At 35.1% G+C, this 26,140-nt stretch overlaps 1 protein-coding gene across 1 annotated transcript in view; it reads right to left on the bottom strand.

Moving 5' to 3' along the window:
• Window positions 1-25,918, bottom strand: part of Shal (Potassium voltage-gated channel protein Shal) — a 246,610-nt gene extending 220,692 nt beyond the window's left edge. The window contains exon 1 of the mRNA XM_089091131.1: window positions 24,747-25,918. Coding sequence (XP_088947257.1) covers window positions 24,747-25,861 — 1,115 coding nt within the window. The 5' untranslated portion in view covers window positions 25,862-25,918. The remainder of the gene's footprint in view (window positions 1-24,746) is intronic.
• Between the last annotated feature and the right edge of the window lie 222 nt (window positions 25,919-26,140).

Raw genomic sequence — 26,140 nt, 5'->3', positions numbered from 1 at the left:
GTTTGAGTGTTTTCGCAAGACAATATATTGTATTTATCCAACTTATCCATAGCGAGTTGAAACTCTGTATAAATATATTAATTTTTAGCCTAGTTGCGTAGGTACTAAAGGAACATTGGAAATTTTTTCTGAGTTTTTGTTTTTTCGCTAGAAAATCCATTGCTAGTTGAAACTCTGCATAAATATCTTCATTTTTAGTCTCACATGTATGGTATTGATTTTTCTATCTCCCACCGAAAAATTTAGAATTGAACTTTAAATTTCTTTATGTCTTTGTGAAATAAAGAACTGAAATGGCAGCTTTTTGTTTTCTCTGGAGAAATTAGAATTGAAGTGTGTTCTTTGGTAAAGTTCAGAAGAGAACTTGAACTTTCCTTGACATCGTTGAGAAAATTTTAAATTGAACTAGAACTTTTTATCTTCAGTGAAAATATTCACAAATATGGTATTACTTTTTCTATCTTCCACCGAAAAATTTAGAATTGAACTTTAAATTTCCTTATGTCTTCGTGAAATAAAGAACTGAAGTGGAAGATTTTTATTTTCACTGGAGAAATTAGAATTGAAGTGTGTTCTTTGGTAAAGTTCAGAAGAGAACTTGAACTTTCCTTAACTTCGTTGAGAAAATTTTAAATAAAACTAGAACTTTTTATCTTCCGTGAAAATATTCACAAGTATGGTATTACTTTTTCTATCTTCCACCGAAAAATTAGAATTGAACTTTAAATTTCTTTATGTCTTTGTTAAATAAAGAACTGAAGTGGAATATTTTTATTTTCTCTGTGGAAATTAGAATTGAAGTGTGTTCTTTGGTAAAGTTCAGAAGAGAACTTGAACTTTTCTTCACTTCTTTGAGAAAATTTTAAATTGAACTAGAACTTTTTATCTTCCGTGAAAATATAAACAAGTATGGTATTACTTTTTCTATCTTCCACCGAAAAATTTAGAAATGAACTTTAAATTTCTTTGTCTTTGTGAAATAAAGAACTGAATTGGAAGATTTTTAATTTCTCTGGAGAAATTAGAATTGAATTGTGTTCTTTGGTAAAATTCCGAAGAGACCTTGAACTTTTTTATCTTCAGTGAAAAATTTGGAACAGTATTTTAAATTTTTCATCTCTTCGAGCCAGATTGAACTTTTTATCTTCCGTGAAAAAAAGAACTGAAGTGGAAGATTTTTGTTTTCTCCGGAGAAATTAGAATTGAAGTGTGTTCTTTGGTAAAGTTCAGAAGAGAACTTGAACTTTCCTTGACATCGTTGAGAAAATTTTAATTTGAACTAGAACTTTTTATCTTCCGTTAAAATATTCACAAGTATGGTATTACTTTTTCTATCTTTCACCGAAAAATTAGAATTGAACTTTAAATTTCTCTATGTCTTTGTGAAATAAAGAACTGTAGTGTAAGATTTTTGTTTTGTCTGGAGAAATTAGAATTGAAGTGTGTTCTTTGGTAAAGTTCAGAAGAGAACTTGAACTATTCTTCACTTCGTTGAGAAAATTTAAATTGAACTAGAACTTTTTATCTTCCGTGAAAATATTCACAAGTATGGTATTACTTTTTCTATCTCCCACCGAAAAACTTAGTAATGAACTATAAATTTCTTTGTCTTTGTGAAATAAAGAACTGAAGTGGAAGATTTTAATTTCCTCTTGAGAAATTAGACTTGAATTGTGTTCTTTGGTAAAATTCCGAAGAGAACTTGAACTTTTTTATCTTCAGTGAAAAATTTGGAACAGTATTTTAAATTTTTCATCTCTTCGAGCCAGATTGAACTTTTTATCTTCAGTGAAAAATTTGGAACAGTATTTTAAATTTTTCATCTCTTCGAGCCAGATTGAACTTTTTTATCTTCAGTGAAAAATTTGGAACAGTATTTTAAATTTTTCATCTCTGAGAAAAATCTGAACTGAAGTGGAAAATTTTTATATTATTTTGGGAAAATAGAATTGATCAATGACTAATTTCTTTTTCATTGAGAAAATTCAGAAGAGAAGTTGAACTTTTCTTCTTCCGAGAAAATATATTGAACAGAACTTTAAATTTTTTCATCTCTTTGAGAAAGGTCGGAACTGAATTTAAGAAAATTTAGAATTAAAGTGAAACTTTTTATCTTCATTGAAAATAATCACAATCAAAGTAAAACTTTTCCTATCTTCTAAGGAAAAATTTAGAACTGAACTTTAAATTTTTTATGTGTTGGTAAACTTAAAACTTAAGTGGAAGCTTTTTATTTTCTCTGGAGAAATTAGAATTGAATTGTGTTCTTTGGTAAAATTCAGATTAGAACTTGATCTTTTCTATCTTCTAATAAAAATTTGGAACAATATTTTAAATTTTTTCATCTCTTTGAGAAAAATCTGAATTGAAGTGAAAAATTTTCTATTATTTTGGGAAAATAGAATTGATCAATAACTTATTTCATTTTCATTGAGAAAATTCAGAATCGAAGTTGAACTTTTCTTCTTCCGGGGAAATATTTGGAGCAGAACTTTAAATTTTTTCATCTCTTTGAGAATGGTCAGAACTGAATTTAAGAAAATTTAGAATTAAAGTGAAATTTTTTATCTTCATAGATAATAATCACAATCATAGTATAACTTTTCCTATCTTCTACGGAAAAATTTAGAAGTGAACTTTAAATTTTTTATGTCTTGGGACTTTTCTTGTTCCGGGAAAATATTTGGAATAGAACTTTAAATTTGACTCTTTGAGAAAGGTCGGAACGTAAAAAGTTAAAAAATACCATGTTAAAAAATTCAAGAAAGTATTTACAAATTGGGGAGGGGACTCTTTGAGGTTGGAAAATGGGTTTAGGAATGACATTATGAATGGAACTTGTTCAGAAGATATAATAAAGCAATAAAAAAGTATTAAAAAAATGGAGAGGGGACTCTTTGGGGGGGGCCGGGGGAGGGTGTTTGGGGGACCCTTGGGGGAGGGTGTCCCTTCTGTGTCTCAATGCACAAAAAAAGTATAAAAAATGGGGGAGGGAAGGGGAGGGGAGGGAAGGGGAGGGGAGGAGGGGAGGGGGAGGAGGAGGAAGGAGGGGATGAGGAGGTGGGAGGAGAAGGAGGGAGGAGGAGGAGAGAGGAGGAGGAAGGGGAGGGGAGGGGGAGGGGAGGAGGGGAGGGGAGGAGGGGAGGGGCAGGGGGGAGGAGGGAGGAAGAGGGAGGGGGAGGGGAGGGAGGAGGAAGAGGGAGGGGGGCCCTTTGGGGCCAGGGTGGGGGCCTTTGGGGTCCGGGGTGCCCTTTGGGGATCCGGGGGCCCTTTGAGGACCAGAGGAGGGCCTTTGAGGGTCTGAGGAGGGCGTTTGGGGGTTGGGGCTCTATGGGAGCTTGGGGGGCCTTTGAGTACCGGGGGCTTCCTTCGGGGTGGGGGGGGGGGTCGGAACCCTTTGGAGTTGGGGTAGAGGACCTCACAACACTGTTCAAATGGAACTTGTGTATTATAACGACCACAGAGTTTCACCCTCAAATTCTCTTCTAAAACCTTTCCTAAAATCTTCTTTCAAAATGTCTCTAACTGTTTCGCCGAAATAATCCCATAAAATGGATAAAACCGTTTCACCCAAATAATCCCTAAACGTAATTTCAGCGTGTTCCTTTTGTTTGGCATCTCTGCGCTAACGCATTTCAAATTTCTAGGAAACCCTTTCCTACGTTAATCTCTTCATCTCATAAATTTTCCTAGCTAAACTATTAGGGTTTCGTTAGAATATCAATTTATCTCTCCGACTTAAAGCCCCGTGAAGCCGTATTTAAAAATAGAATTTCTATCTCTTTAGACTCCCGCATAATTCCAAGATAACAAGTGAAGTCAATTATAATTCCTGACACTAAAGATCAATGAAGCCCTATTTAAAAATAGAATATTAATTTTTCTCTCTGACCTAAAGAATGTTTATCCCTCAGACCTAAGATTAAAGAAGCCCTAATGTTTCTTAATTCTCCCCTTCGTGAATCAATAATTTCCCCTAGCGATTATGTAAATCAAGTTCACAGGTGCTACTCGTGACAGGACCACGTGGTTCAATAATTCTCCCGTCGATTATGTAAATCAACCCTCATTCCATTACACGTGGCCAAACAACAACAACAACAGATCGATTGACCTTGACCACCATTAGACTCGATCGATAATCCCTCAGGCCTAAAGATTAAAGAAGCCTTAATGTTTCTTAATTCCCCCCTTCGTGAATCAATAATGTCCATAGCGATTATGTAAATCAATTTCTCAGGTTAAGCTAACCAAACAAAAATGAAGTCATGTTTGTTTCTTAATTCCCCCCTTCGTGAATCAATAATTTACCCTCGCGATTATGTAAATCAACAGACCTTCACTTCCCCCTCGAGTCCTAGATCAATAACATTGTTCCCGTTAGAATTCAATGCGCATGTGCAACCTTCGCCCCGGAGCTATTACACATAAAAACATCAAATAAATCGACCTTGGAAAAAGAGGTCATTGACCCCATTACGCAATCTTTCTCCCTAGGGAGGCTATGCCCTTATTAGGACTCCCGTCAGCATTAAAAATGCCGACAGAACCACGTGGTTCTATGCCCATATATGGACTCCCGTCACGACCTTCTGATAGGGTTCTACTAATAAATGTATCAAAAGAATGTGTTTATAATGCTGATTCTAAATATAAAATTTTTATTAAGTTTAGTATTACTAATCAAAGGCTAGAAGCCTGAGAAAATTTACCCGATTTTTTAAAGAGGGGGGAAACATCCCCTGCAAGTGAAGGAATTTTAATGAAAATCACATCGTCAGATTCAGCGTATCAGAAAACCCTATTTCATAGGTTTCAAGCTCATATCTGCAAAAATCTGCAACTTTGTATTTTTTGCCAGAAGAAAAATATACGAATATAGAGGTTAGTTACGTAAGTTAATTTGTAAAGACATCCATTTAGCAAAAGAAAAGTGAAATTGTTATACAAATTTTGTTTACTTATTCAATGACGGTTAGCCAAAATAAAAGCTGCATTAACTAAAAAACGATCAGAAATTAAATAAAAAAAAACAAGTTTTTTAAACTGAAAGTAAGGAACGACATTAAAACTTAAAACGAACAGAAATTATTCCGTATATGAAAGGGGCTGTCCCCTCCTCAACGCCTCGCTCTTTACGCTAAAGTTTGACTCTCTCTCACAAACTTTATTTTTTAAAACAATAAAAAACTTTAGCGTAAAGAGCGATGCGTTGAGGAGGGGACAGCCCCTTTCATATACGGAATAATTTCTGTTCGTTTTAAGTTTTAATGTCGCTCCTTACTTTCAGTTTAAAAAACTTGTTTTTTTTCTATTTAATTCATCTTAAGGGTCTAAGTTTCATTCTATGTAAAACCAAGCAGTCATTAATAAACACAGTCGGAACATATATGGAGTAAAGCAATTTTTTTTTTCAAAACAGAGCCCAGTAATTCCTCAGTTAAAGTTCAGCTGGTTCTTGGAAGATTTGAATAGATGGATATGCAGCGCAAAGTTGGAGACCGACCTTGGCATTTCCCAAAATAGGAGCTTTCGCTATTTGCTGTGCTTTTGTTCTGTTTTACTGTGCTTTTGCTATTTATACTGTGCTAATAACAATCAGAAGATGTGACGACCAATCTTGAATTTTTAAGCTTTCCTGTAAAAATTGCGTTCTGTCACACTATGTTTGTTAATTAACTTGGCTACGGTAATCAAAAACCAGTACAAATTTTCCAGATGAGCGAGAAAAATTCACCGATGAAACCCTAGTTTTTTATTACTATTAATGAGCAAGGGTTTGTAAAAGGAAGGTACTATATGGGGTTGAACATAAGATGGCTATAATTCTAGCAAAAAAAGTACAAAATCCAGCTATTTCTGCGTTTGGGAAAAGAAGAGGCAAATTTTGGGCAAAATGCCACCATCTCATTATAGGTGTTAGAATAAGCGATGATTTATTTGTCGTACGTTTATTGAAGTGACAATAGACGGCTGCATTGCTGCCGTTGACGTTTATTTTACCGAACATTTTTCAATGGCCAATTGATCCATCGCAACACTATCCTATATACCTCTAAGAAACACTAGGTTAAAAAAAAGTTGTATTAGAAATATATCGAATATTATTTTGGATAGGAAATGTAATTTTAGCACACTTTATGTAAAGCTGAAATAAATTATAGGTTAGATCTATATGGAAAGTATTGAAATAAAATCCGGCTACCAGCTTTTGATTCCGATTTCACAAGAATATTTGAGTTCATCGATAGAATGTTTACCTTTTTTGCGTGCTGGCAAAAAGAATAATCTACCTTTATAATTACCAGTATCAGTAACTCATTGCTAATGACCAATCTTGTGGGCTGAAAACAATTACTTGACATTACACTACAGGCACCTGAAGCCAAATGAGACAAATATAGTCAGTAACTTGATAATTCCAACAGGACAGTCTAAGACACGTTTATTCTTTTATGCCTGTTGTAAGGTGGGCTCTGTTGATTTCTTCTTTGAAATTATCCATTAAAAAATATCAAAAAAATAGATGAAGTAGGTAGCAGCGTAAGGTACTGAAAATTGAATTGCTGCATTTACCTATGGATTTGTCATAACCAGCAGCCAGGATTGTAAAATTAATCAAATCTTGCCAGTTCACCTTACGCGGTCGATTCAATATAAGTCTTAATTTACTGACAGACAATGCAAACACAAAGGGAAAAAAAATTAAGACTTGCATACTGGAGGTAAACCAAAGGAGAAATGAGGGAATAGATTTCCAAGACAAATTGACCAGGATTCCTTGGCAAAGAGAACAAAGGATCAATTTATGTCAAGAAGTGAAAAGTGTCGCAAGAGTATGTCATAACCCTACCAAATTTAAACATTCGTTCCATAATTGCACTGGAATTTTAATGAATAACAGGTATCGATTTGTGCTATGACACTCTGAAATATCTAAATGATCAAACTTCATATAATAGTTTGAAATGTAATCAAAAGCAAAAGTTTGTTTAACTACTTCTTGTTGTGTCACTAAAAATGCCTCGGTTTGTTCTGTTTTTTCCCCTAGTTCGTCGATCTCAGCTTGTTACTAGAAAGTAGTAGGGACCAAACCTTCATGATTCTTATAGGAAGTGTGGATCACAGGCTGGATGGATGAATATGTCATTCCACTTTGTTAAGCTGCGTGTAATTCTTGCCTGGGACCAAAAGAATAATTTTTGCTAGTAATTGATGAGTAGCGGAAATATTATTCAATCAAATGGATTGCAAATCAGCATAGTCGCTGGTCTTCCATTTGGCTAAAACCATACTGAACCCCGACATTCTACATCATAGTCGGATAATGTATGACAATTTCAAATAAGCATAATATTATGTTATATTATGTTTTAACTGCTTGTTTGTCTAAGTTAATCCATCTTGAGCTCATCTATTAATAATAGTTGTGAATAACTATCTAAAATATAATGTAGGTATTTGTAGGTATTAAACCTACATTTAACTTAGGTTTTAAGAGTCAAAGTGATTGAAGGGCAACTCCCCCCTCCCACGCCCATCCCTTCCCCAAATACATCTAATCAAATTTTGAGACAACAATTTTGTTCAGCGTAGTTGGAAGTTACAAAAATTATGTCTTAGCATTTGATAAACTCCCCACAGCCCTCAGGGTAATGCTTGAAATTTATGCCCCGGATGCATTTAAGTTTTTAATGGAAAAATGGTGGTCGTATAAATTTCAAAGGGGCTCATTCAATTGGAAATTAACATTTTTAGTGCCTTTTTAATGTAAGAAAGTCAGTGGAGGGCAGCTAAACCCCCCCCCCATAGTCAAAAATGGTGGTCGTATAAATTTCAAAGGGGCTCATTCAATTGGAAATTAACATTTTTAGTGCCTTTTTAATGTAAGAAAGTCAGTGGAGGGCAGCTAAACCCCCCCCCCCCATAGTCAATTCATTTTACCAACTTCATTTTCAAATTTTGATACAGTAATGTTGCTCAGCATAGTTGAAATGCCCAGTAGTTATGTCTACTCGGATGACAACGCCACCACAGCCCTCAGGGCAAAGCTGTAAGTTATGCCCTGGGGGCATATACGGTTTTATGGAAAGGTTGATAGCATAAACATTGGATGGGGCTCACTGGATTGGAAATCAGAAGGACTAGTGAAGTTCTTAAGATTCAAAGTGATCGGAGGGCAACTTGCCCCCCCCCCTCCCTTACGTCCTCTTTTCCCCAAATGTATCTGATCAAAATTGTAAAATATCCATCTTGTTAAAAATAGTCCAAAGGACATATAACAATGCTCCCAGGGTTGGAACAACCCATCAGATCCCCGGGGCAAAGGTTATAAGTTTTGCCCCGCCCATATATAAGATTTTTATGGAACGGATGGTCGTATAAACGTCGGATCGGATGGGGCTCAACTGATTGGAAGTCGGAAGTTATAGTGTCCTTCTTAAAAGTCAAATGTGTTGGAAGGCGATTAAAATTTCAGAAACAAAGGAACCTCAAACGTAAACAAATCTGGCTGCATTGAGTCTCAACGTCCTATTTTTATTTTTATTTTTTAAGCAGTGAATCAGAACCTTTTTGGTCAAAAAAGCTATAAATGTATTGATTTAAAAAAACTAATAATTCAAACAAGATATGTAAGATTCTTATAATTAGATAGTCGATCAATCTTTGTCTGTACGCAATGTTAGTAACATGATGGGAATCAGGATAGCTTCCCATCCCAGGATGGGATGGGATGGGATTCCCATCCAGGATTTCCCAGGATGGCCGTATAGAAGCCCAAAAATTAGAAGGTTTTACATCCATTTATTTGAATAGGATTCCCCCTACCCATCAATCCAACCCTCTACACTAAAACTTCTATTAAAATTTGTTGCAAAATCTTGTCCAAAATATCAATTACAAGCTGAAATCTTAACTTCTAAGCAAAAAAAGCGAAAAAAAACTTTACAACAAAACCCTACAACTAATCCTTTCTATTAATCAATAAGAAAATGTCAACTTAAATAAGCAGAAATTAATTTTAAAATAATTTCTCCAAAAATAATTTTTTTTCAAAAACAAGTAAAGAGTTACATTAAACCACGGACAATCAGAAATAAAGTCAAATTATAAATCAAACTTGCAACAAACAGAATTTACTATCAATGAATAAATTAGACCCAAAACCAGCAAGAACTCTAATGTATAATCAAGTAAAAGTTAAAAACTAATCTAAGTTTTCAAAAACAGGAGGATAGCCACCTGCTCCTCCCCCTCCAACCAAGCCTTCTAAAGCCTTCTAGCCTTCTAAAAATTGCTGAAACTTTCAAGAATTTAAGAGCTTTGATTAGTTCTTTTTAGCAATCTTGGTTTCGGTAATCATGTTATAACAGATAAAAACACACTGATGAAAATAAATACTATTTTAGCAAAGCAAAATTAACCCTCTGGCCTTTAGAAGCCTTGGGAGGGGGTGGGAGCACAGAGCTTTCTCGTGTTTTTGGTAATTTCTTTCGTTTTTAGGTTGACTTGATTCTTTGTTAGATTGTCTATTAGGTTTGGGTCTCATTTATTCATCGATTTTGATTCCTGCTCGTGTTTTTTTTTTGTATCCCTTTACTTTCCCCTTAAATCTTTACCCAGAAAAGGTTATTTTAAATTAACAATAATTACTACTAATAATAAGAGAGAGTGAGAGAGAGAGTCAGCGAAAGACTGAATTAAACACATTAGCATACAATATTTTGTTTAGAAAACATTCATTTAGGGATGATTATCTTTTATTATTTTCTTTTTATACAGATAAGCGGTAAAAACAATAAATAAAATAAAGCAAAATAATCCCAGGGTACAGAAAGCAGAGGTGTATACACAATCGTGGTTTAAGTATTTTCAACTCGTTTTAGTGGGCGGGGTAGACTTTTTCTAATTCAACTTGGACCGTATCCGGGATTTTTTTCGGGTTTGGGGGGGGGGGGAGGATAGCACAATAAAACCTCATAAACGCATACAAAATTTGTATATATCCATTTTTGTTACATTTTTACGAGTCAGACAAACATTTCGGGGCGAGGGGGCCCAAACCCCTAAATCCCCTTGATACGGCCTTGCATCCAACGACCCAAAAGTTTCTAATGATAGTAATAGAGCAGATTAAGCTATAAAAATATTATATAACGTGTATGTTGTTCAACTTGGTTGAAAATAGAACATCCCTCAAAAATAATTCTTTGTTGTTATAAATTTAATCAAACGGTTCTTGTAAACGAACTGTAAATAAGGAGCGTCCCAGCTCAATAGTAACCGAAAATCTAAAAAACTGAATTTTGACACCAATAGATACGTCAAAATAATCAGATTTTTATACTGATTTTAAATATATAAGTTTCATCAAGTTTTGTCTTACCCATCAAAAGTTACGATCCTGAAAAAATTGCCTTATTTTCAAAAAAGGGAGAAACACCCCCTAAAAGTCATACAATCTTAATGAAAATTACTCCATCAGATTCAGAGAACCCTGTACCCTACTATAAAGGTTTCAAGCTCCTATCCGCAAAATGTGGAATTTTTTATTTTTCGCCAGAAGGAAGGTCACGGATGCGTGTTAATTTGTTCTTTTTTTTGCTTTTTTTCTCAGGGGTGATCGAAAGTTTCAAGTGCCCTTTTTAAGTGACCAAAAATATTGGAGGGAAACTAGGCCCCCTCCCATGCTCATTTTTTCCCAAAGTCACCCGATCAATATTTTGAGATAGCAATTTTGTTCAGCATTGTTTAAATCTAATAACTATGTCTTTGAGGATGATCTAACCCCCACGGGAAGGGCTGGAAGCTATGAACTTTGCCCATTGTTAACACATAGTATTGGGTATTGGGAAGCATAAGACCGTTTTCAGAGGGGATGTTTTCTAGGGGGATCGGTATCAGGGGATTCGGTTACGTGGGAGGACCTTTTGATAGAGGAATTTTTCATGGGAAAGGGAATTTCCCATGAGGGGGCACTGGATTTCCCAGCCTTATTTAAAAAAACGATCAGAAATTAAATAAAAAAAGTTTTTGAACTGAAAGTAAAGAGCAAAATTAAAACTCAAAACGGACAGAAATTATTACGTATATGAGAGGTTCGCCCCCCTTGTCAGTACATCACTCTTTACGCTACAGTTTTTTTTAGCACTTTCAAAAGATCTATTAGTTTTTTTAGCACTTTCAAAAGATCTATTAGTTTTTTTAGCACTTTCAAAAGATCTATTAGTTTTTTTAGCACTTTCAAAAGATCTATTATCCTAATCAAACGGCCTTTGTGATTTAGGGACCATTCTTAAATAACTAGAACAAAATTTGAACTTTAGCTTTAAGAGCGAAAAACTGACGAGGGGATGAATCCCCTCGTATACCTGATAATTTTTGTTCGTTTTAAGTTTTAATGTTGCTCCTTACTTTCAGTTAAAAAAATTCTTTTTTATTTCTACTAGAGTACTAAACTAAGCATTCCCGTGTAGAGTTGGTGGTTTCAAAGACATTGTCTTTCTCATATGAGCTGATTGATATCATTTGACTTTACTTTGTTTTAAAAGACGATCGAAAATACCACATAAACTTGTGTTTATAATTAAGAAATGACGTATTAAGCCTGCTGTCAACTTGATTCGTATTGTAATGAGTATGTGTCGTGGTAATAAGTTCAAGCACCTTAAATTTGTCATTTAGAACTAACATCTTTGTAAAAATTAAAATTACCTAGTTTTATGCATATCTGAAGACAAAGAAGAAAATACCAGGCAGCCTAGGCCCCTAAAGGGGTTTTTTAATGTTTTTTTTTGTAGGGGAGACAGGATATTCCAATCTTGCCCCCTTACCTCTCGGTGTCTATGTACCTCCGACGGGTATTGGAAGCTACTGTGCAAAATGGAACACTTGGTTTGGATGTTGTAATTTTAGCCTCATACGTGTAATTACTCTAAAAAAAATTACAGAAAGGTATTTTGAACAAAGGCGATAATAAAACTCAAAAAAAGCTCAAAACACAAAACACAAAACTCAAAACATATGAATTTGAAGAAATTGTTATATAGTAAATGTTTAATTTGCTAAGTTATAATAAATGACTCTTTGGTTTCCAATCAACAAGTTAAGAAGACTTTAATTCAAACTGTGATGCAAGCCATGTGTGAAACACGTAATCTGCATTATTTGCTTTGTCTTAGATCGCTTATATTGCCAATGCGGCCTCAGCTTCTCTGAAGGATCATGTGTTAAATGTGGTTTAACTCGTATTTCGTTCCCATTTTATTCCGTAAAATCTCGTTCCCAGTTGTGATCTCCTCATTATAATTAATAAGAATCTTCAAAGGATTCTGATTCCAGTAAGGTATAACCACCCTTCCACCTATAGCAACCTATAGCATAACCACCCTTCCAACCTATAGCATAACCACCCTTCGATTGGAATGGACTATTCTAATTGGAATGGACATATTTTCTAAAGGGACTGTTTGTGTAAATTGCCGTCATTGCCTATGAGGATGAACAAGAATTATTCCTCCTCTAGGTATGTGCAACTCTTTGGCTGTTTTAATTCATTTTAAAAAGCACTGGCTCTCGGAATTCTAAATAAACTGATCCATACGAATTTTTACCGACTATTCGTTCTTTATTATGAGGTCTAGAAAAAAAATATACATGGGAGACAAAAATCAACGGTATTGTGTTGACTTTGATGTCAGTCGTATAATACAAAAACTTTTTTTTACTCAATTTATTGCCCTTATAGTAATTACAAGCACATCTCTTCATTCTTTCTTAGTAGCCTACACATTTTGGAAATGCTATTTTTTACTCTTTTTCACTTTGTTTTTACTCACTATTTAGTTTCTATCATAGATCAATTCAACTCTGTTTTGTAGTTATGTTTTTTGTTTCTCTCTCTCTTTTACCTGGCTTTTCATTATTTTTCAACATAGCATTTTTGTTCAACGTATTTGTGCTATCTTTGCGGTATTTTACCCAATAAATTATATCCCATTTTAAGCTAGACACTGTTTTAATTAAACAATAGTTTATCTTTCACAATAGGTTAGAGTTAAAAACAAGTAATCTCTATTCACAGCACGATCTCTTGGCTTTATTTACTTCCCTTGAAGTACCTAATCTATTTTTCGAACCAACCCAAACACATGTTTAAATTCTGACAGGGCTTCAGATCTGAACTTGTGCATGGATTGTTACTGAGAATATCAAAGAGCAAAATCTTAAGATCACTCAATTGAACTAAAAAGAGGCCTACAGCATCTTAATATGGCATTCCAGTTCCAGACAAAAAATGAAGCACACTATATGTAAGAGATTATCATTATAGTTTTAATAGAATTAATGGAGAAATGGCGTCGGACTTTTTTCATGCGGGCAAAAGGCCCAAGACTCCCATTTACTAGGAAGCAAACATCCGAGGAGCCGAGAAACCAGTGAAGCTGGCTCTTTTGCTAGCTGATTAGAAACTTGAAATTTCCTGCCAATAATACAGAAGCCACGAGAATGCAATCTATATGTGTAAATTCTAAATAGTATGTAAAATGAAATCTGCATATGTTCTCTTTTGTTGCTTTAAAAGGGTTCTAGAACTTCTGATTTTCTTTTGAATTAGCCCTACTTTGATGTTCTACGACCATAGATCCAAAATGACCGCCCCTGGTCAAGAAAAAACACACGCAACAAAAGTGAAAAAATAGATACTTATCTGTGTTCATCTTCCCCAGCATGAAATACAAATTTTGAAAATTCAGTTAATAGTAGACAGCTACACTAAAACTTAAAACGAACAAAGATCCAGCAGAGGTATTTTCTTGCCACCGTAAGTCCAATTATTTGCGCCACAGCTTGATTACTGCTTTTCTGAAGACATTTTAGTGTGCAACAAGTAAAGCTAGTTGGTAATTGCACTTGTTTTGCATGGAAGTTGGGAATTTTCCAATTTATTGGGGAAATTTACGACCGAAAATTTTATTATCTGTAGTAGAGGTTTATATATATCAAATAATAAAGCGTGAAGAATTTGTTTGCCTCGTGTTTGGAAAACTTGAATTTTACTCTGTATAGCAGGTACATGTAAGAAGATTGGTACTACCAGGCACTACCAGAACATTGTAGAAAGATCTTTTATAGATTATATAAAAGATATTGCTCATATCTACGTCCTTCCCATAAATTCTACAATCAGCAAGTTTAAAATGGCACTAGAAACGGCACTTTTGGTGCCGTATCTCAAGTGGGAGAGCCGGGGCTATTGGACTAGCAGAACTTATAAGAGTGATGTTTAATGGCTCATTTGAAAGCTGTGGCTAATATATATGTGATTTTTTTTCTATCAATTTTACCATTCGTAAGTGTATTGAAAACGAATAGTATTGAAAACAACATTTTTGGTGCCACTTCTTAAGCGGAAAAGCTCTGAAGTACAAAACAGGTATTATTGTAGTAGTTATGTTCCAGAACGCTTAACTGGGGGTTTACAAAAACCCCTTCTATATACTCCCCCTCCCAGCCTCCCTAACAAGTTTCAGAAACCGCCTGCTCATCAGTCAGTTACTGAAACATTAGCAGGCTACCACACCATCGTAAAAGATGTTTAATGGCTCAATTAAAAACTATTGGTTATCTTTACTAGGTTTTTAAAAATTCTACCATCTATTAGGTTTTACAGATTTCAATGTTCACTAGTTTCTGGGGAGAATTTGCAATGAACTCTTTGTCATGGTTGAACTGTTTTGGTTGCGTTCAAGTCAGCTGAAATTGCAAGAAAAATGTTTGCATGTAAGTCAAAGCTTGCTCGGTCGGGAATTTTTGTTACCGAGTACCTAACATCAAACAAGAAGCAGATTCTTGACTTGGCTAAGAGTAAGCTTGGAAACAGAAATGTTTGGTCGAATAACGGGACAAATTTTGGAAAAAACTCAGTGGGAGATATCCGTTAAGTTCGAGCTATGGCTGAAGTGGTCAGTTTGCCGAATCCGACCATATAATTTTGTGTTGTGTAAATTGTGTTGTTGAATTACTTGTATGCTTGTTTTCCCTTTTGTATTTTATAGCCCCAGTTTCAGTTCCTTTCATGTTTTTTTTTCTTTTCTTCTCTCTTTCTTTTTCCTTCTTCTTTCTGCCTATCAGTATGTTTTTTTTTGTTGTTGTTTTTTTTTTGTCGTAAAGGTAGTCACCCTCTTCAATGAGTGTGAATATATATGGATGACCCTTTGAATGAATTTAAAAAAAAACCGGTTTATTCTTGGAAGCCAAGCTCGTGACAGGCTTGCGGGGGATGATGAATGCATCGATGATTTTTCGTTGAATTGTCGCCCAAGTAATTATGTGAATCCGAATAATCCTTCTGAGTATTCAAATCCTGCGAGTGCAGAAAGAGCGATCGTTTTCTGGAATTGTCAAGGTCTAAGAACGGCATATTCTTCTTTATGTGAGATTTTAAGTTCGCTAGATAAGAAACCGTGTATTGTAGGCCTTTGTGAGACATTTGTTTCTAGCAAGTCACTGCCATGGGATTCTTCTTTACCAAGATATATCTGCGAGCGAAGAGAACGGACAACCATGGAGCGGGGCCGTCTAGGCCTTTTGATTAATGAAGGTACCCAATATTGGGTTAGGGATGACCTTTCCCTGTGGCTTGAAGGTAGGATCGAAACACTTTTCATTGAAATAAAAAATGAAGGTGAAAGAAACTTGATTTTGGGATTAATTTACAAAAATCCGTCATGTGATATTAGTTTTTTTCTTCATGAATTTGAACCATTGTTAGATAAAATTAATAATGAAAATAAAAACAAATTTATGATGGGAGATTTTAATATAGATTTACTTAAAATAGCGAATAGCTCAGATTTTGTTAATATGATGGTGTCACATGATAGTTTTCCTCTTGTGACTATTCCAACTCGGATCTCGCATCTCTCGGCATCTTTCATTGATAATTTTTTCGTTAATGGTGGATTGCTTGAAAGATTCTCGAAAGCAGATGTGGTTGTGTCCGACGGGTCGGATCACATTCCTTTAATAAGTAAAATAAAGCTGAATCAGTCAAAGGAAAATAAACGAAATGAAAGGGCTTCGTTTTACCGTGAAATGAATAATAAAAACCTAAAGAGTTTTGCAAATATGATGGATGAAACAAATTTCTCGCGTGTAATAAATGAAAAGTGTCCAAATATTGCATATGACCTATTCAGTGAGATAGTGACGAATGTAATGAATGAAACATGTCCATTGCGAAGAATAAACCCTAATAGAAATTTTCCGAAGAAACCATGGATAACAAAAGCTATTTTAGTTTCAATAAAGCAGAAAAACCAACTTTATGTGAATTATTCAAAGGATCATTCAGATGATAATTTTATAGAATTCAAAAGATTTCCGAATATTTTAAATTCATTAAAACGGAATGCTCAGAAACTTTATTTCCAAAATGAATTTCATGAAAATCAAGGGAATATGAAAAATACATGGAAAACAATATATAAACTGTTGGGTAAATTTCATAGTAAGGAGGAGGTGAGAGTCATGGAGACAACAGGAGGTCGTCTTACTGATTCTCAAGACATATCTGAATTTCTGTGTGGTTATTTTGCAAATGAAGGAAAAAGACTTTGCGATCAAGCGCGGGCTAAACTACGCACATCTGCGAGCTTTGGATCTGTCGTTGAAAGACAGCCTGCAAGTCAGAATTCCTTTGATTTTGCAAGATATTCGGAACGGGAAGTCGCACGATTCCTGGCTACGATGAAGTCAAGCTCTAGCGGGATGGATGAGTTTTCCCTGAAACTCATAAAAGCCGCAAAAACGAGTGTCTTAACTGTCTTGACGCACCTCATCAACCTTTCTCTAGATCTTGGAGTCTTCCCGGAAGCACTAAAGATTGCAAGAGTGGTTCCTCTTCATTAAGGAGGGAAAAAAGATGACCCATCGAATCGAAGACCTATATCTATTCTCCCATTTTTCTCTAAGTTATATGAGAAAGTGGTACATGTCCAGTTAAGTTATTACATTGAAAAGAATAAAATTCTAATGGAAAATCAATTTGGGTTCAGAAAAGGGCTATCTACGGATATAGCAGTTCTGAAATTGGTTGATTGGATTAGTGATGCATTTGAAGCTAGTCTCATACCCGCAGCAGTGTTTTAGATATGAAAAAAGTGTTCGATACGGTGGACCACTCAGAGCTTATTCAAGCTCTTGACTCGATTGGGGTGAAGGGTTCAAGTCTGGAGTGGTTTTCATAGTATCTACACAATCGGTATCAGATAGTTCAGAATGGGCCATTTTTATCTTCAAAAAGAAAATAGAGCGCGGGGTCCCACAAGGGTTAATCCTGGGACCTCTACTTTTCATTATTTTCATTGATCGAGTGAAGCACTACCTGTCAGAGGATGGTGTTATCCTGTTTGCAGATGACACTTTGCTCTTTCTGGCAGTGCCTTCACTTGATGTTTTATATAATTAAATTCATTATGTAGTTTCTGAATTTATAGCTTCTTCTCAGCAAAATATGTTAACCCTAAACTTTTCGAAAACTTTTTTTCATGATATTTTCTAGACTTTCGTCAAGTGCTGGAAATGATCATATCACGGTTCAAGAAAATGTGATAAAGAGAGTAGCAACAACAAAGTATTTGGGGTTTTTAATTGATGAAAACCTGTCGTGGAAAAACCATTCAAGTGCAATAGCTGAAAAATTAAGCAGAGACCTTGGGGTGATGCGAAGAATTAAAAATCCAGTCCCAAAAAAGATCCTTAACATGATTTATTTTTCTATATTTTACCGATATATTAGCTACGGATGCTCTATTTAGGCAAGTAATTTTGTAACATGTTTCAAAAGAGTACAAAAACTTCAGAATAGAGTTGTAAAATTATTATCTGAATTTGATGATTCTGATGAGGTTCCTGCTCATGAGCATTTTAAAAAGAATAAGTTAATGGATGTATCCCCAATTCGAGATTACCAAGTCGCGATTTTCTCGTATAAATATTTGAATCAGCTGCTCACCCCTGCTTTTGAAAATCTTTTTACTTTTAATAGAGACCGTCATGATCATAATGCAAGAAAAGCTGATAACTTAACTCATGAGTTTAGGAGCCCCACTCGGGCATCTTTTGTGATTCGCCATTATGGTCCCCATGTTTGGAATATATTGCCCGAGTGTGTGAAAAATGCACCTAGTCTTCCGGCTTTCAAGTCACGGGCAAAGAAGTTTCTTTTATCTCGTAAGTGAATTTGGTGTCAAGCCCACTTCAGGTTGTCATTCTATTTAAGGCATTTCCCCGATTTACTTTGCTGTTTTTTTCCTCTTTCTCTCTTTTTTTCCTTTATTCCTTCATCAGATGAGTTTCTTGTATGTTGAGCAGCAAGGTATGAATGTTGTTTTAATTAACTGAGAGTGATAACCTCGCTTGCCCTTTCAAGCTTACTGCCTTTCTTGGCAGGCAAAAGGCGAATAGTGTTTGTTTTCTTTTTTAATAAATGTATATCTCTCTATATCTCTCTCTCAAATTATGTGCGAACTAGTAAAGAGCAAACCACAGCCCATAGTAACTAAAAGATTAAAATGTTAAAATGGTCTTTCTTCTTCTTTTATCCAGACCTAGTGGGTTACAAGAACATCAGAGAGATATGCTTAACAGCTCATTCAAAAGCGATTTCTCATATGTATGTGTTTTATATAAATTACGCCCTATGCAAGTGCCATATGGCACGAAAAATGACATTTTTTATGCCGGTTCTCGAGGGGTGGGGCTAGCGGACCCCCTAGAACATCTTAGATAGATTTTCGGTAGCTCATATAAAAAACATTGCTCATATCTACATCCTTCCTATAAATTCAACCATCTACAAGTTTCAAATGGCACTTAAAATGACACTTTCGGTGCCAAGTCTCAAGTGAAAAATCTGGGGCTACTGGGCTACCACAACTTATTAGAGTGATGTTTAATGGCTCATTTGAAAACGTTTGCTTATATCTATGTGCTTTCTATCAATTCTACCATTCGTAAGTGAGATATAGCAGTGAAAATAACACTTTTGGTACCACTTCTTAAGTGGAAAATCTTGGAAGCATGATTCGGTATCATTGTAATAATTGTAATAATTCTGATCATTGTATATCATTGTAATAATCATTGTAATAATTATGATCGAAAACCCTTAACTGGAGTTCTGCAAGAACACCTTCCGCAAATACCTCCTCCAGGCCCCCTTAATAAGCTACGCATTTAAAGTCCTACCAACACCAATATACTAAATTACATTATTAGAGGCGTGGTTCTGTTAGTAAAGCGGTGCACTTCAAATTAGATTATCATGCTTTCGATTCCAGCTTGGATTTTTTTCAATCATGGTTTGTCCCTTCTTATGATTACTTTTGAGATAATCCACTATTTTTGCAAATGTGAAGCACTCATTTTTTAAATCATATCACGGGAAGGCTCATTTGTAGCCTATTACTGATATTTACGCACTTTTTATTGATTTTGCCATCCAAAAGTGCCATATAGCACTAAAAATGGGGCACTTTTGGTACCGCTTCTTAAGTGGAAGAGTTTGAAAGCATAAAACGGTACCATTGAATAATTATGGTCCAAAGCCTTTAACTGGAGGCTTATGAAAGCCCCTCGCATATACTCCCCCTCAAGACCCTATTAGTAAGTTCTATAGATCGCCTACTCATCTTAAAAAAAGATTATTGCGAAAAAAATTCACTAAAACTAAAAACTATTCAACTGAAAATCTACCAAAAATTAAGCTTGAATAATCAACAGTTTTGAATTGAACCTTCAAACTTCACTCTGCGATGAAGCATGTCCGCTAGTTCTAACGGCGGTAATTGAGGGAAATGGAAGTCCTTAGACCCTTAGTTTTTTGCTCCTGCCTAGGTTTGAAAAACAAATTTTTTGATTATTTCATTAGAAAAGGCACTTCTTTTCATTAAAAAAAAAATGGCGGAAACAACCGAGCGCTTTACCGAAAACACAAAATAATATAGGAGTTATGGCACAGTAAAAGCAAACCAATTAAGGACAATTTTTACAGAATAAAAATATTATCAATTACTTTTAGGATCGAGCCCTTTTAAGATAAAGTAACAATCCATTTTATGATTGTTGCTGGCTCATTTCAATGACTGGCTCTTGTTTTCTTCTGAAAAGGACATGTCATGGTTAGTTTATACACAAGTTCGGAGTAAAGCCCTCTTGATAGCATTAGGACTGTAAACTAGCTTTAGAATTTGTATCATAGCTTGAAATTCACTATTGCATAGAGAGTAATAATTGGATTTCCAGAGTTCATATTATGTCTTATATGATCTCCATTTCAAGGAGACTAATACTAAAGCATATTTCTTAGAATTTAAGACTGAATATTACTCACTATTAGCATTATAGCTGGCGAGACCAAAATGCTACCTGGTAGATCAATCCAATATTTCTGAATGCTGTTCAATTACTTCGCGGTTATTAAAAAAATATTTAATTTTACACTCATGTTTTTAAGATAATTTTAATTGTATACTGAAAGTTACTGATGTCGCAACTGGTAAAGACTAAGAAAAACTTTATAGACTAATTTATTGTTGTCAGGTTACATACTCACGTTTGACTCCCAAATCAATATTCCTGTTTTTTATACTTTACTTTGGTGTTTTCTGTAAAACGCTAGTTTTTTATAATCGTAATAATTTCAATGATTTAAAGAAAATGAAAATTGGAACTTGGAATGTTACGACGTTATAAAATGACTATCGTATCGATATTTTGACTGACACATTCAGACAATTCGAACTGGGTTTATTAGGAGTTTCAGAAACTCATATCCCAGGGGTAGGAAGTATGAAATTATATCATATAGAATTTATTTACTCAGGCAGGAAGGTTGGGGTACATAGACAGGGAGTAGGGCTCATGATGAATAAGGAAGCTGCTAAGTCTTGTTTAGGCTGGGAAGGTATTAATAATAGAATATTAATTGCTCATTTTATGACTAAAAAGTTCAGGGTTTCAGTTAAAGTAGTATATGCCCCTGTTGAACCGACTGACGGAGATACTAGTGACTCAAATGAATTTTACTTACAGTTGCAAGAGCAAATAGACAGGGTCCCAGGTAGAAATATGATGTTTTTACTGGAAAATTTTAACGCCCAGGTTGGTAGAAATAGGGATAGATGGTATCCTAGCTTAGCTAAATTTGGTGTAGGAAAAGAAAACAGTAACGGATACAGAATTTTGTAATTTTGTAGGTATAACAATCTAGTTATAACCAATACGGTGTTTGGTAATATAAAATGGCTCATAAGTTAACATGGTATTCAGGTGATGGTAAGACAGCAAACCTTATTGATTATGTTATTGTAAACCGAAGATTGGCAGGATCAATACAAGATACTAGGGTATATAGGAGTGCCGTTATTGATATCAAGCAGTTCGTGGTAACGAACTGTAAGTAAGGAGTGACCCGGCTCAATGGTAACCGAAACTCTAAAAAACAGAATTTTGATACCAATAGATACATAAAAAGAATCAGATTTTAATGCTGATTTCAAATATATAAGTTTCATCAAGTTTAGTTTTACTCATCAGTTACGCGCCTGAGAAAATTTGGCTGATTTTAGAAAAAAAGGGGAAGACCCCCTACAAGTTATAGAACCTTAATGAAAATTACACTATCATATTCAGCGTATCAGAGAACCTTACTGTAGAGGTTTCAAACACCTATTTACAAAAATATGAAATTTTGCATTTTTTGCCAAAAGAAAGATCACGAATGCGTGTTTATTTGTTGTTTTTTTTTTTTTTTTTTTTTCCCCAGGGGTGATCGTATTGACCCAGTGGTCCTAGAATAGTCAAACTTTCTAGTGGTCCTAGAAAGTTTGACTTTCTCACAACTGTATTTTTTTTAAACAATAAAAATTTTAGCGTAAAGAGCGAGGCGTTGAGGAGGGGACAGTCCCTTTCATATACGGAATAATTTCTTTTCGTTTTATTTTTAAACGTCGTTCCTTATTTTCAGTTAAAAAAAACTTGTTTTTTTTTGTTTAATTAAAAGTAATGATCACCATCTAGTAGTGTCAAGGGCTAATTTAAAGCTGAAATATCGGAAGGGTAACTACCTCCCGGGAAGTTATGATGTTGGTAGACTTCAGGATAAGAATTTGAGAGAAACTTTTCAGGAACAGTTGAATACTAAACTTCAGAGTTTAGAATTTGATAATGTGGAAGAAGGTTGGAATAATTTTAGAAAAATATTTTGTGAAGTTGTTGAAGGTGTCTTAGAGGGGAAAGCTAGAACTGCAGCTAAGAATATTAGGGAAAAAGCTTTATGTTTGATAGAAAGGAGAAAGGACTTGTAAAAGAATTACCTTAGTGATATATCATGCGAAAACAAAAGGAAGGTAAAGAAAGTGGAGAAAGCATTAAAATATGAACTAAGGAGGTGTGAAGTGCAGGCCATGGATAAAATTGCCGAGCATCTGGAAGATGCAGGTAGACGGCATAATAGTAAAATATTGTACTGCTATGTTAACAAATTGAAAGGGAGTAGTAAGTGCGGACTTGGCCTAGTTAAAGATAGGAATGGGGCCGCAATTAGCTAAATAAGGGAAAAACTAAAGAGAGATGGGCCGAACATTTTGAGAATTTGCTTAACCGAGATAGAGTTGAAGGAAGAGATATAGAGGAAAATGAAAAAGTTTTTAATACCTTGGATGTGAAGGAAGATTTGCTTTGTGAGGAGGAATCAGCAGCAGTACTAAAAGGACTAAAAAATAATAAGGCTCCAGGTGCTGGTAGGGGGGTAAATGAGTTTCTTAAACATGGTGGCTCTGAGGTTAGAAATAAGTTACTGAAGATTATGAATATGATTTTTGAAAAAGAGGAAGTGCCCAACAATTTTAGGAAAACCTTAATTAAGCCACTTTATAAGAAAGGTGATAAAAGTGAGTGTGGTAATTATCGAGGGATTAGTCTGGTCTCTGCAGGTAGTAAATTACTGAGTAATATTATACTTTTTAGACTGAGAGATGCCGTAGACAAGGTTTTAAGAGAAAAACAGTGCCGTTTCAGAAATGCTGGAGGGTATGTCGTCCCAATTTTCTCTCTTGGATTAATAATTGAGAAGTGCCTGAGTTTTCAAACACTTTGGTCCTCAGTTTTATAGATTATGAGCAAGCATTCGATTCTGTTGATAGAAGGGCTTTATTAAAGGTTTTATCCTTGTATGGTATACCAGGCAAATACATTAATGTGATTAGTGCTATGTACGAGAATAACACTGCTGCTGTTAAGGTAGGAAATGAGGTTAGCAGCTGGTTTTGTATTAAATCAGGAGTTAAGCAGGGTTGTGTTCTATCCCCTTTTATATGGATTATTTTGATGGACTTTGTCTTAAGGAGCACAGGAAAGGCAATAGGAGACCACGGAATCAAATGGGATGGAAAAAGTCTCCTGGTGGACAACTTCACTTACCTTGGTAGTATTATTAGTAAAGATGGTGGGAGCCGTGAAGATGTCAAAAGTAGAATAGCCAAGGCTCAAGGATTTTTTTCACAGTTAAAAAAAAGTTTGGAAGAATAGGAAGATAAATCTGCAAACCAAGATTGGAATATTAGAAGCTAGAGTGATGACTGGTCAAATATGGCTCTGAAGCATGGGCGCTCCGAAAAGCGGATGAAGATTTGCTAGATGTTTTCCAGAGAAATTGCTTAAGGATTGTTCTGGGCACCCGGCTGACTGACTGACCGTATTTCAAACAATAGGCTATACGAAAAATGTGGTTCAATACCGCTCTCTAGGGCTATAATGAAACAAAGGTTGAGATGGCTAGAGCACGTTGTGCGGATGAAGCATGACAGATTGCCGAAGATTGTTCTTTTCGACCAACCGTCTAGGGCTAAACGGAAAGCAGATCGTCCTCGTCTGGGGTGGGAGGGTGTCATAAAGAAAGATTTAAAGGAAATGGGAACTTCCTGGGAGTGTGTTAAAAGAGAGGCTTTGAATAGATTGGGATGGAGGAGGAGCGTGCGTAGCTGTGTTGGCCTCAGGTGGCTTGGTGCTGCCATGAGTTGTTAGTAGTAGTAGTAGTAGTAAAAGCATAGGGAAACATAATTAGTTGGTTTATTTTTACTAGTTTTATTGATATATATTAGATAGGCTGTGAAGTAATAATTTTTGTCCGTTTTAAGTTTCAACTTCGCTCTTTTACTTCCCTCAAAAAAACTTTGTTTTTTAAATTAATAGCATAAAGAAAAGGATTTGAGGAGGGTAACATCCCCTGAAAATAAAATTAAGAAGGAAAACGAATTAGGGTCCTAAGCATTTGACAAAATCAAAACTTAAAGGCCCCAATAAAACTTAAAAAGAATATAAATATTCTATAGGTGAGAAAGAACCAAAATTATTAGCTTTCCTTCCCAGTTTTAACACTGAAGTTATGTATTTTTCTCTCCGTACTGAAGGAATGAATGAATTTATACAAATAAATATGACAAAAAGTATTTTTTCTCCCTTCATAGGATCATATCTGTTCTTTTTACTCTCATTTGAAAATATTTTTTTTAGCTGAATTAAATTATAATATCACATAAAACTAACATTTATTTCACTCATTTTCTTTATGGCTCTTCTGAAAAACTAGCCATGATTCCTTCAATATTAAAATGGGAAATAAAAGGGCAAAAAAAGATACACTAATAAAAAATAGGATAAGGAGTTGATAAACTACTCACCCAAGTGTAGTCATGGTGACAATTGTATACCAGAAAGCAGCTGGAATTGATGTGAAATTTGTTGTATCTACGTTCTTTTCAGCATAGAACATTACAGTAGCAAATATAATGATTGCCATAGCCAACGAAAATACTAAGAAACCTAACTCAGAAGCACAAGATTTTAAGGTATATCCGAGTATTCTTAATCCTTGCGAGTGGCGGGAAAATTTAAAAATTCTGAATACACGGAAAACCCTAAGGGTGACAAAAGCACCCGAGACATCGTCATTGTCCTTAATTCCGAGACCAATATAATAGGGCAAGATTGCTACAACATCAATTACACTCATTACACTTCTCATAAACTTACATCTATCGGGTGCAGCAAATAACCGTAATAGATATTCTGCTGTAAAAATCATTACGCACGCTGTGTCAAGACAGAAAAACACTATTTTATAACGTTCTCCGCAAGGGAGAGTTTCACCTTTCCCTGGAATTTCCCCACAAGAGACAGTTTCAATTACATTTGCCATCACAGATACGGCTATAAAAAAGCCAGTGACATAGTAAAACACTAGGGCGGCAGTTGATGTGTGCGGATTTTCAAATGCCCGCCACATTCTTTCACGATGGCTGGTAAGTAATTGCAAATTCTGATCACCGCTTTCTGACAGTTTATCGTCTAAAAGACGTTCTGCATTTTCACGTTTTCTATCTCGATAGTCTTCATAGCAACAATCACCAATAACATCTGGTAGTATTCCAAAGAATGCTAATTCTTCGTCGTAGCTTGTCAAACATTCATGTTTGGGGTAATGTAATTTTCCTGTGCGGTAGAAATTAAGGATATGACGGAAAATGTCAGGGTCCCTATCAAAAAAATACTCCTTTGCTTCTTCATCGTAGAAAAAGTCTCTCTCATTAGAACCAAGTAAAGTATCAGGATACTTCTCTAACGTGTTTCTCCACGTCTCAAACTTCCTCCCAGAAACATTCATTATTAATTTTTCGTCTTCACTTCTTTTTTTGTCCTTGGGGATTGGAGGAGGAGGGAGAGGATTGTTTGCAATTGGAACCCAACCAATGGCAGCAGCTCTTGCAAAGGGTAGCCAGGCAGCAACCGAGGCCATATCGTTAGGAGGAATGTTGGTGCAAATCGAGTTTCAATTCAGTTCCTTCGTTTTGAAGTATTCCTGAAATTTAACATAACGATGAAAAAGACTTCAAAGCAATTATAATATCAGTATTAACAAAGCGATAATTGAAATTGCTTTAGTTTTAAAAAATATTCCAATAGAGATCTAGCCATATGAGATAGTGGGACTAAAAATAGCTCCCCCCCACAAAAAGTAATAATTCTTTAATAAATTAAAAAATGACAATTTAAAGTAAATTTCCTTTTTTATTTT

Source organism: Artemia sp. Qi Xiang Cuo, chromosome 1, assembly GCF_049724085.1.
Source record: "Artemia sp. Qi Xiang Cuo chromosome 1, ASM4972408v1, whole genome shotgun sequence".
NCBI lineage: Eukaryota > Metazoa > Arthropoda > Branchiopoda > Anostraca > Artemiidae > Artemia > Artemia sp. Qi Xiang Cuo.
This window is presented reverse-complemented; position numbering and strand designations above follow the sequence as displayed.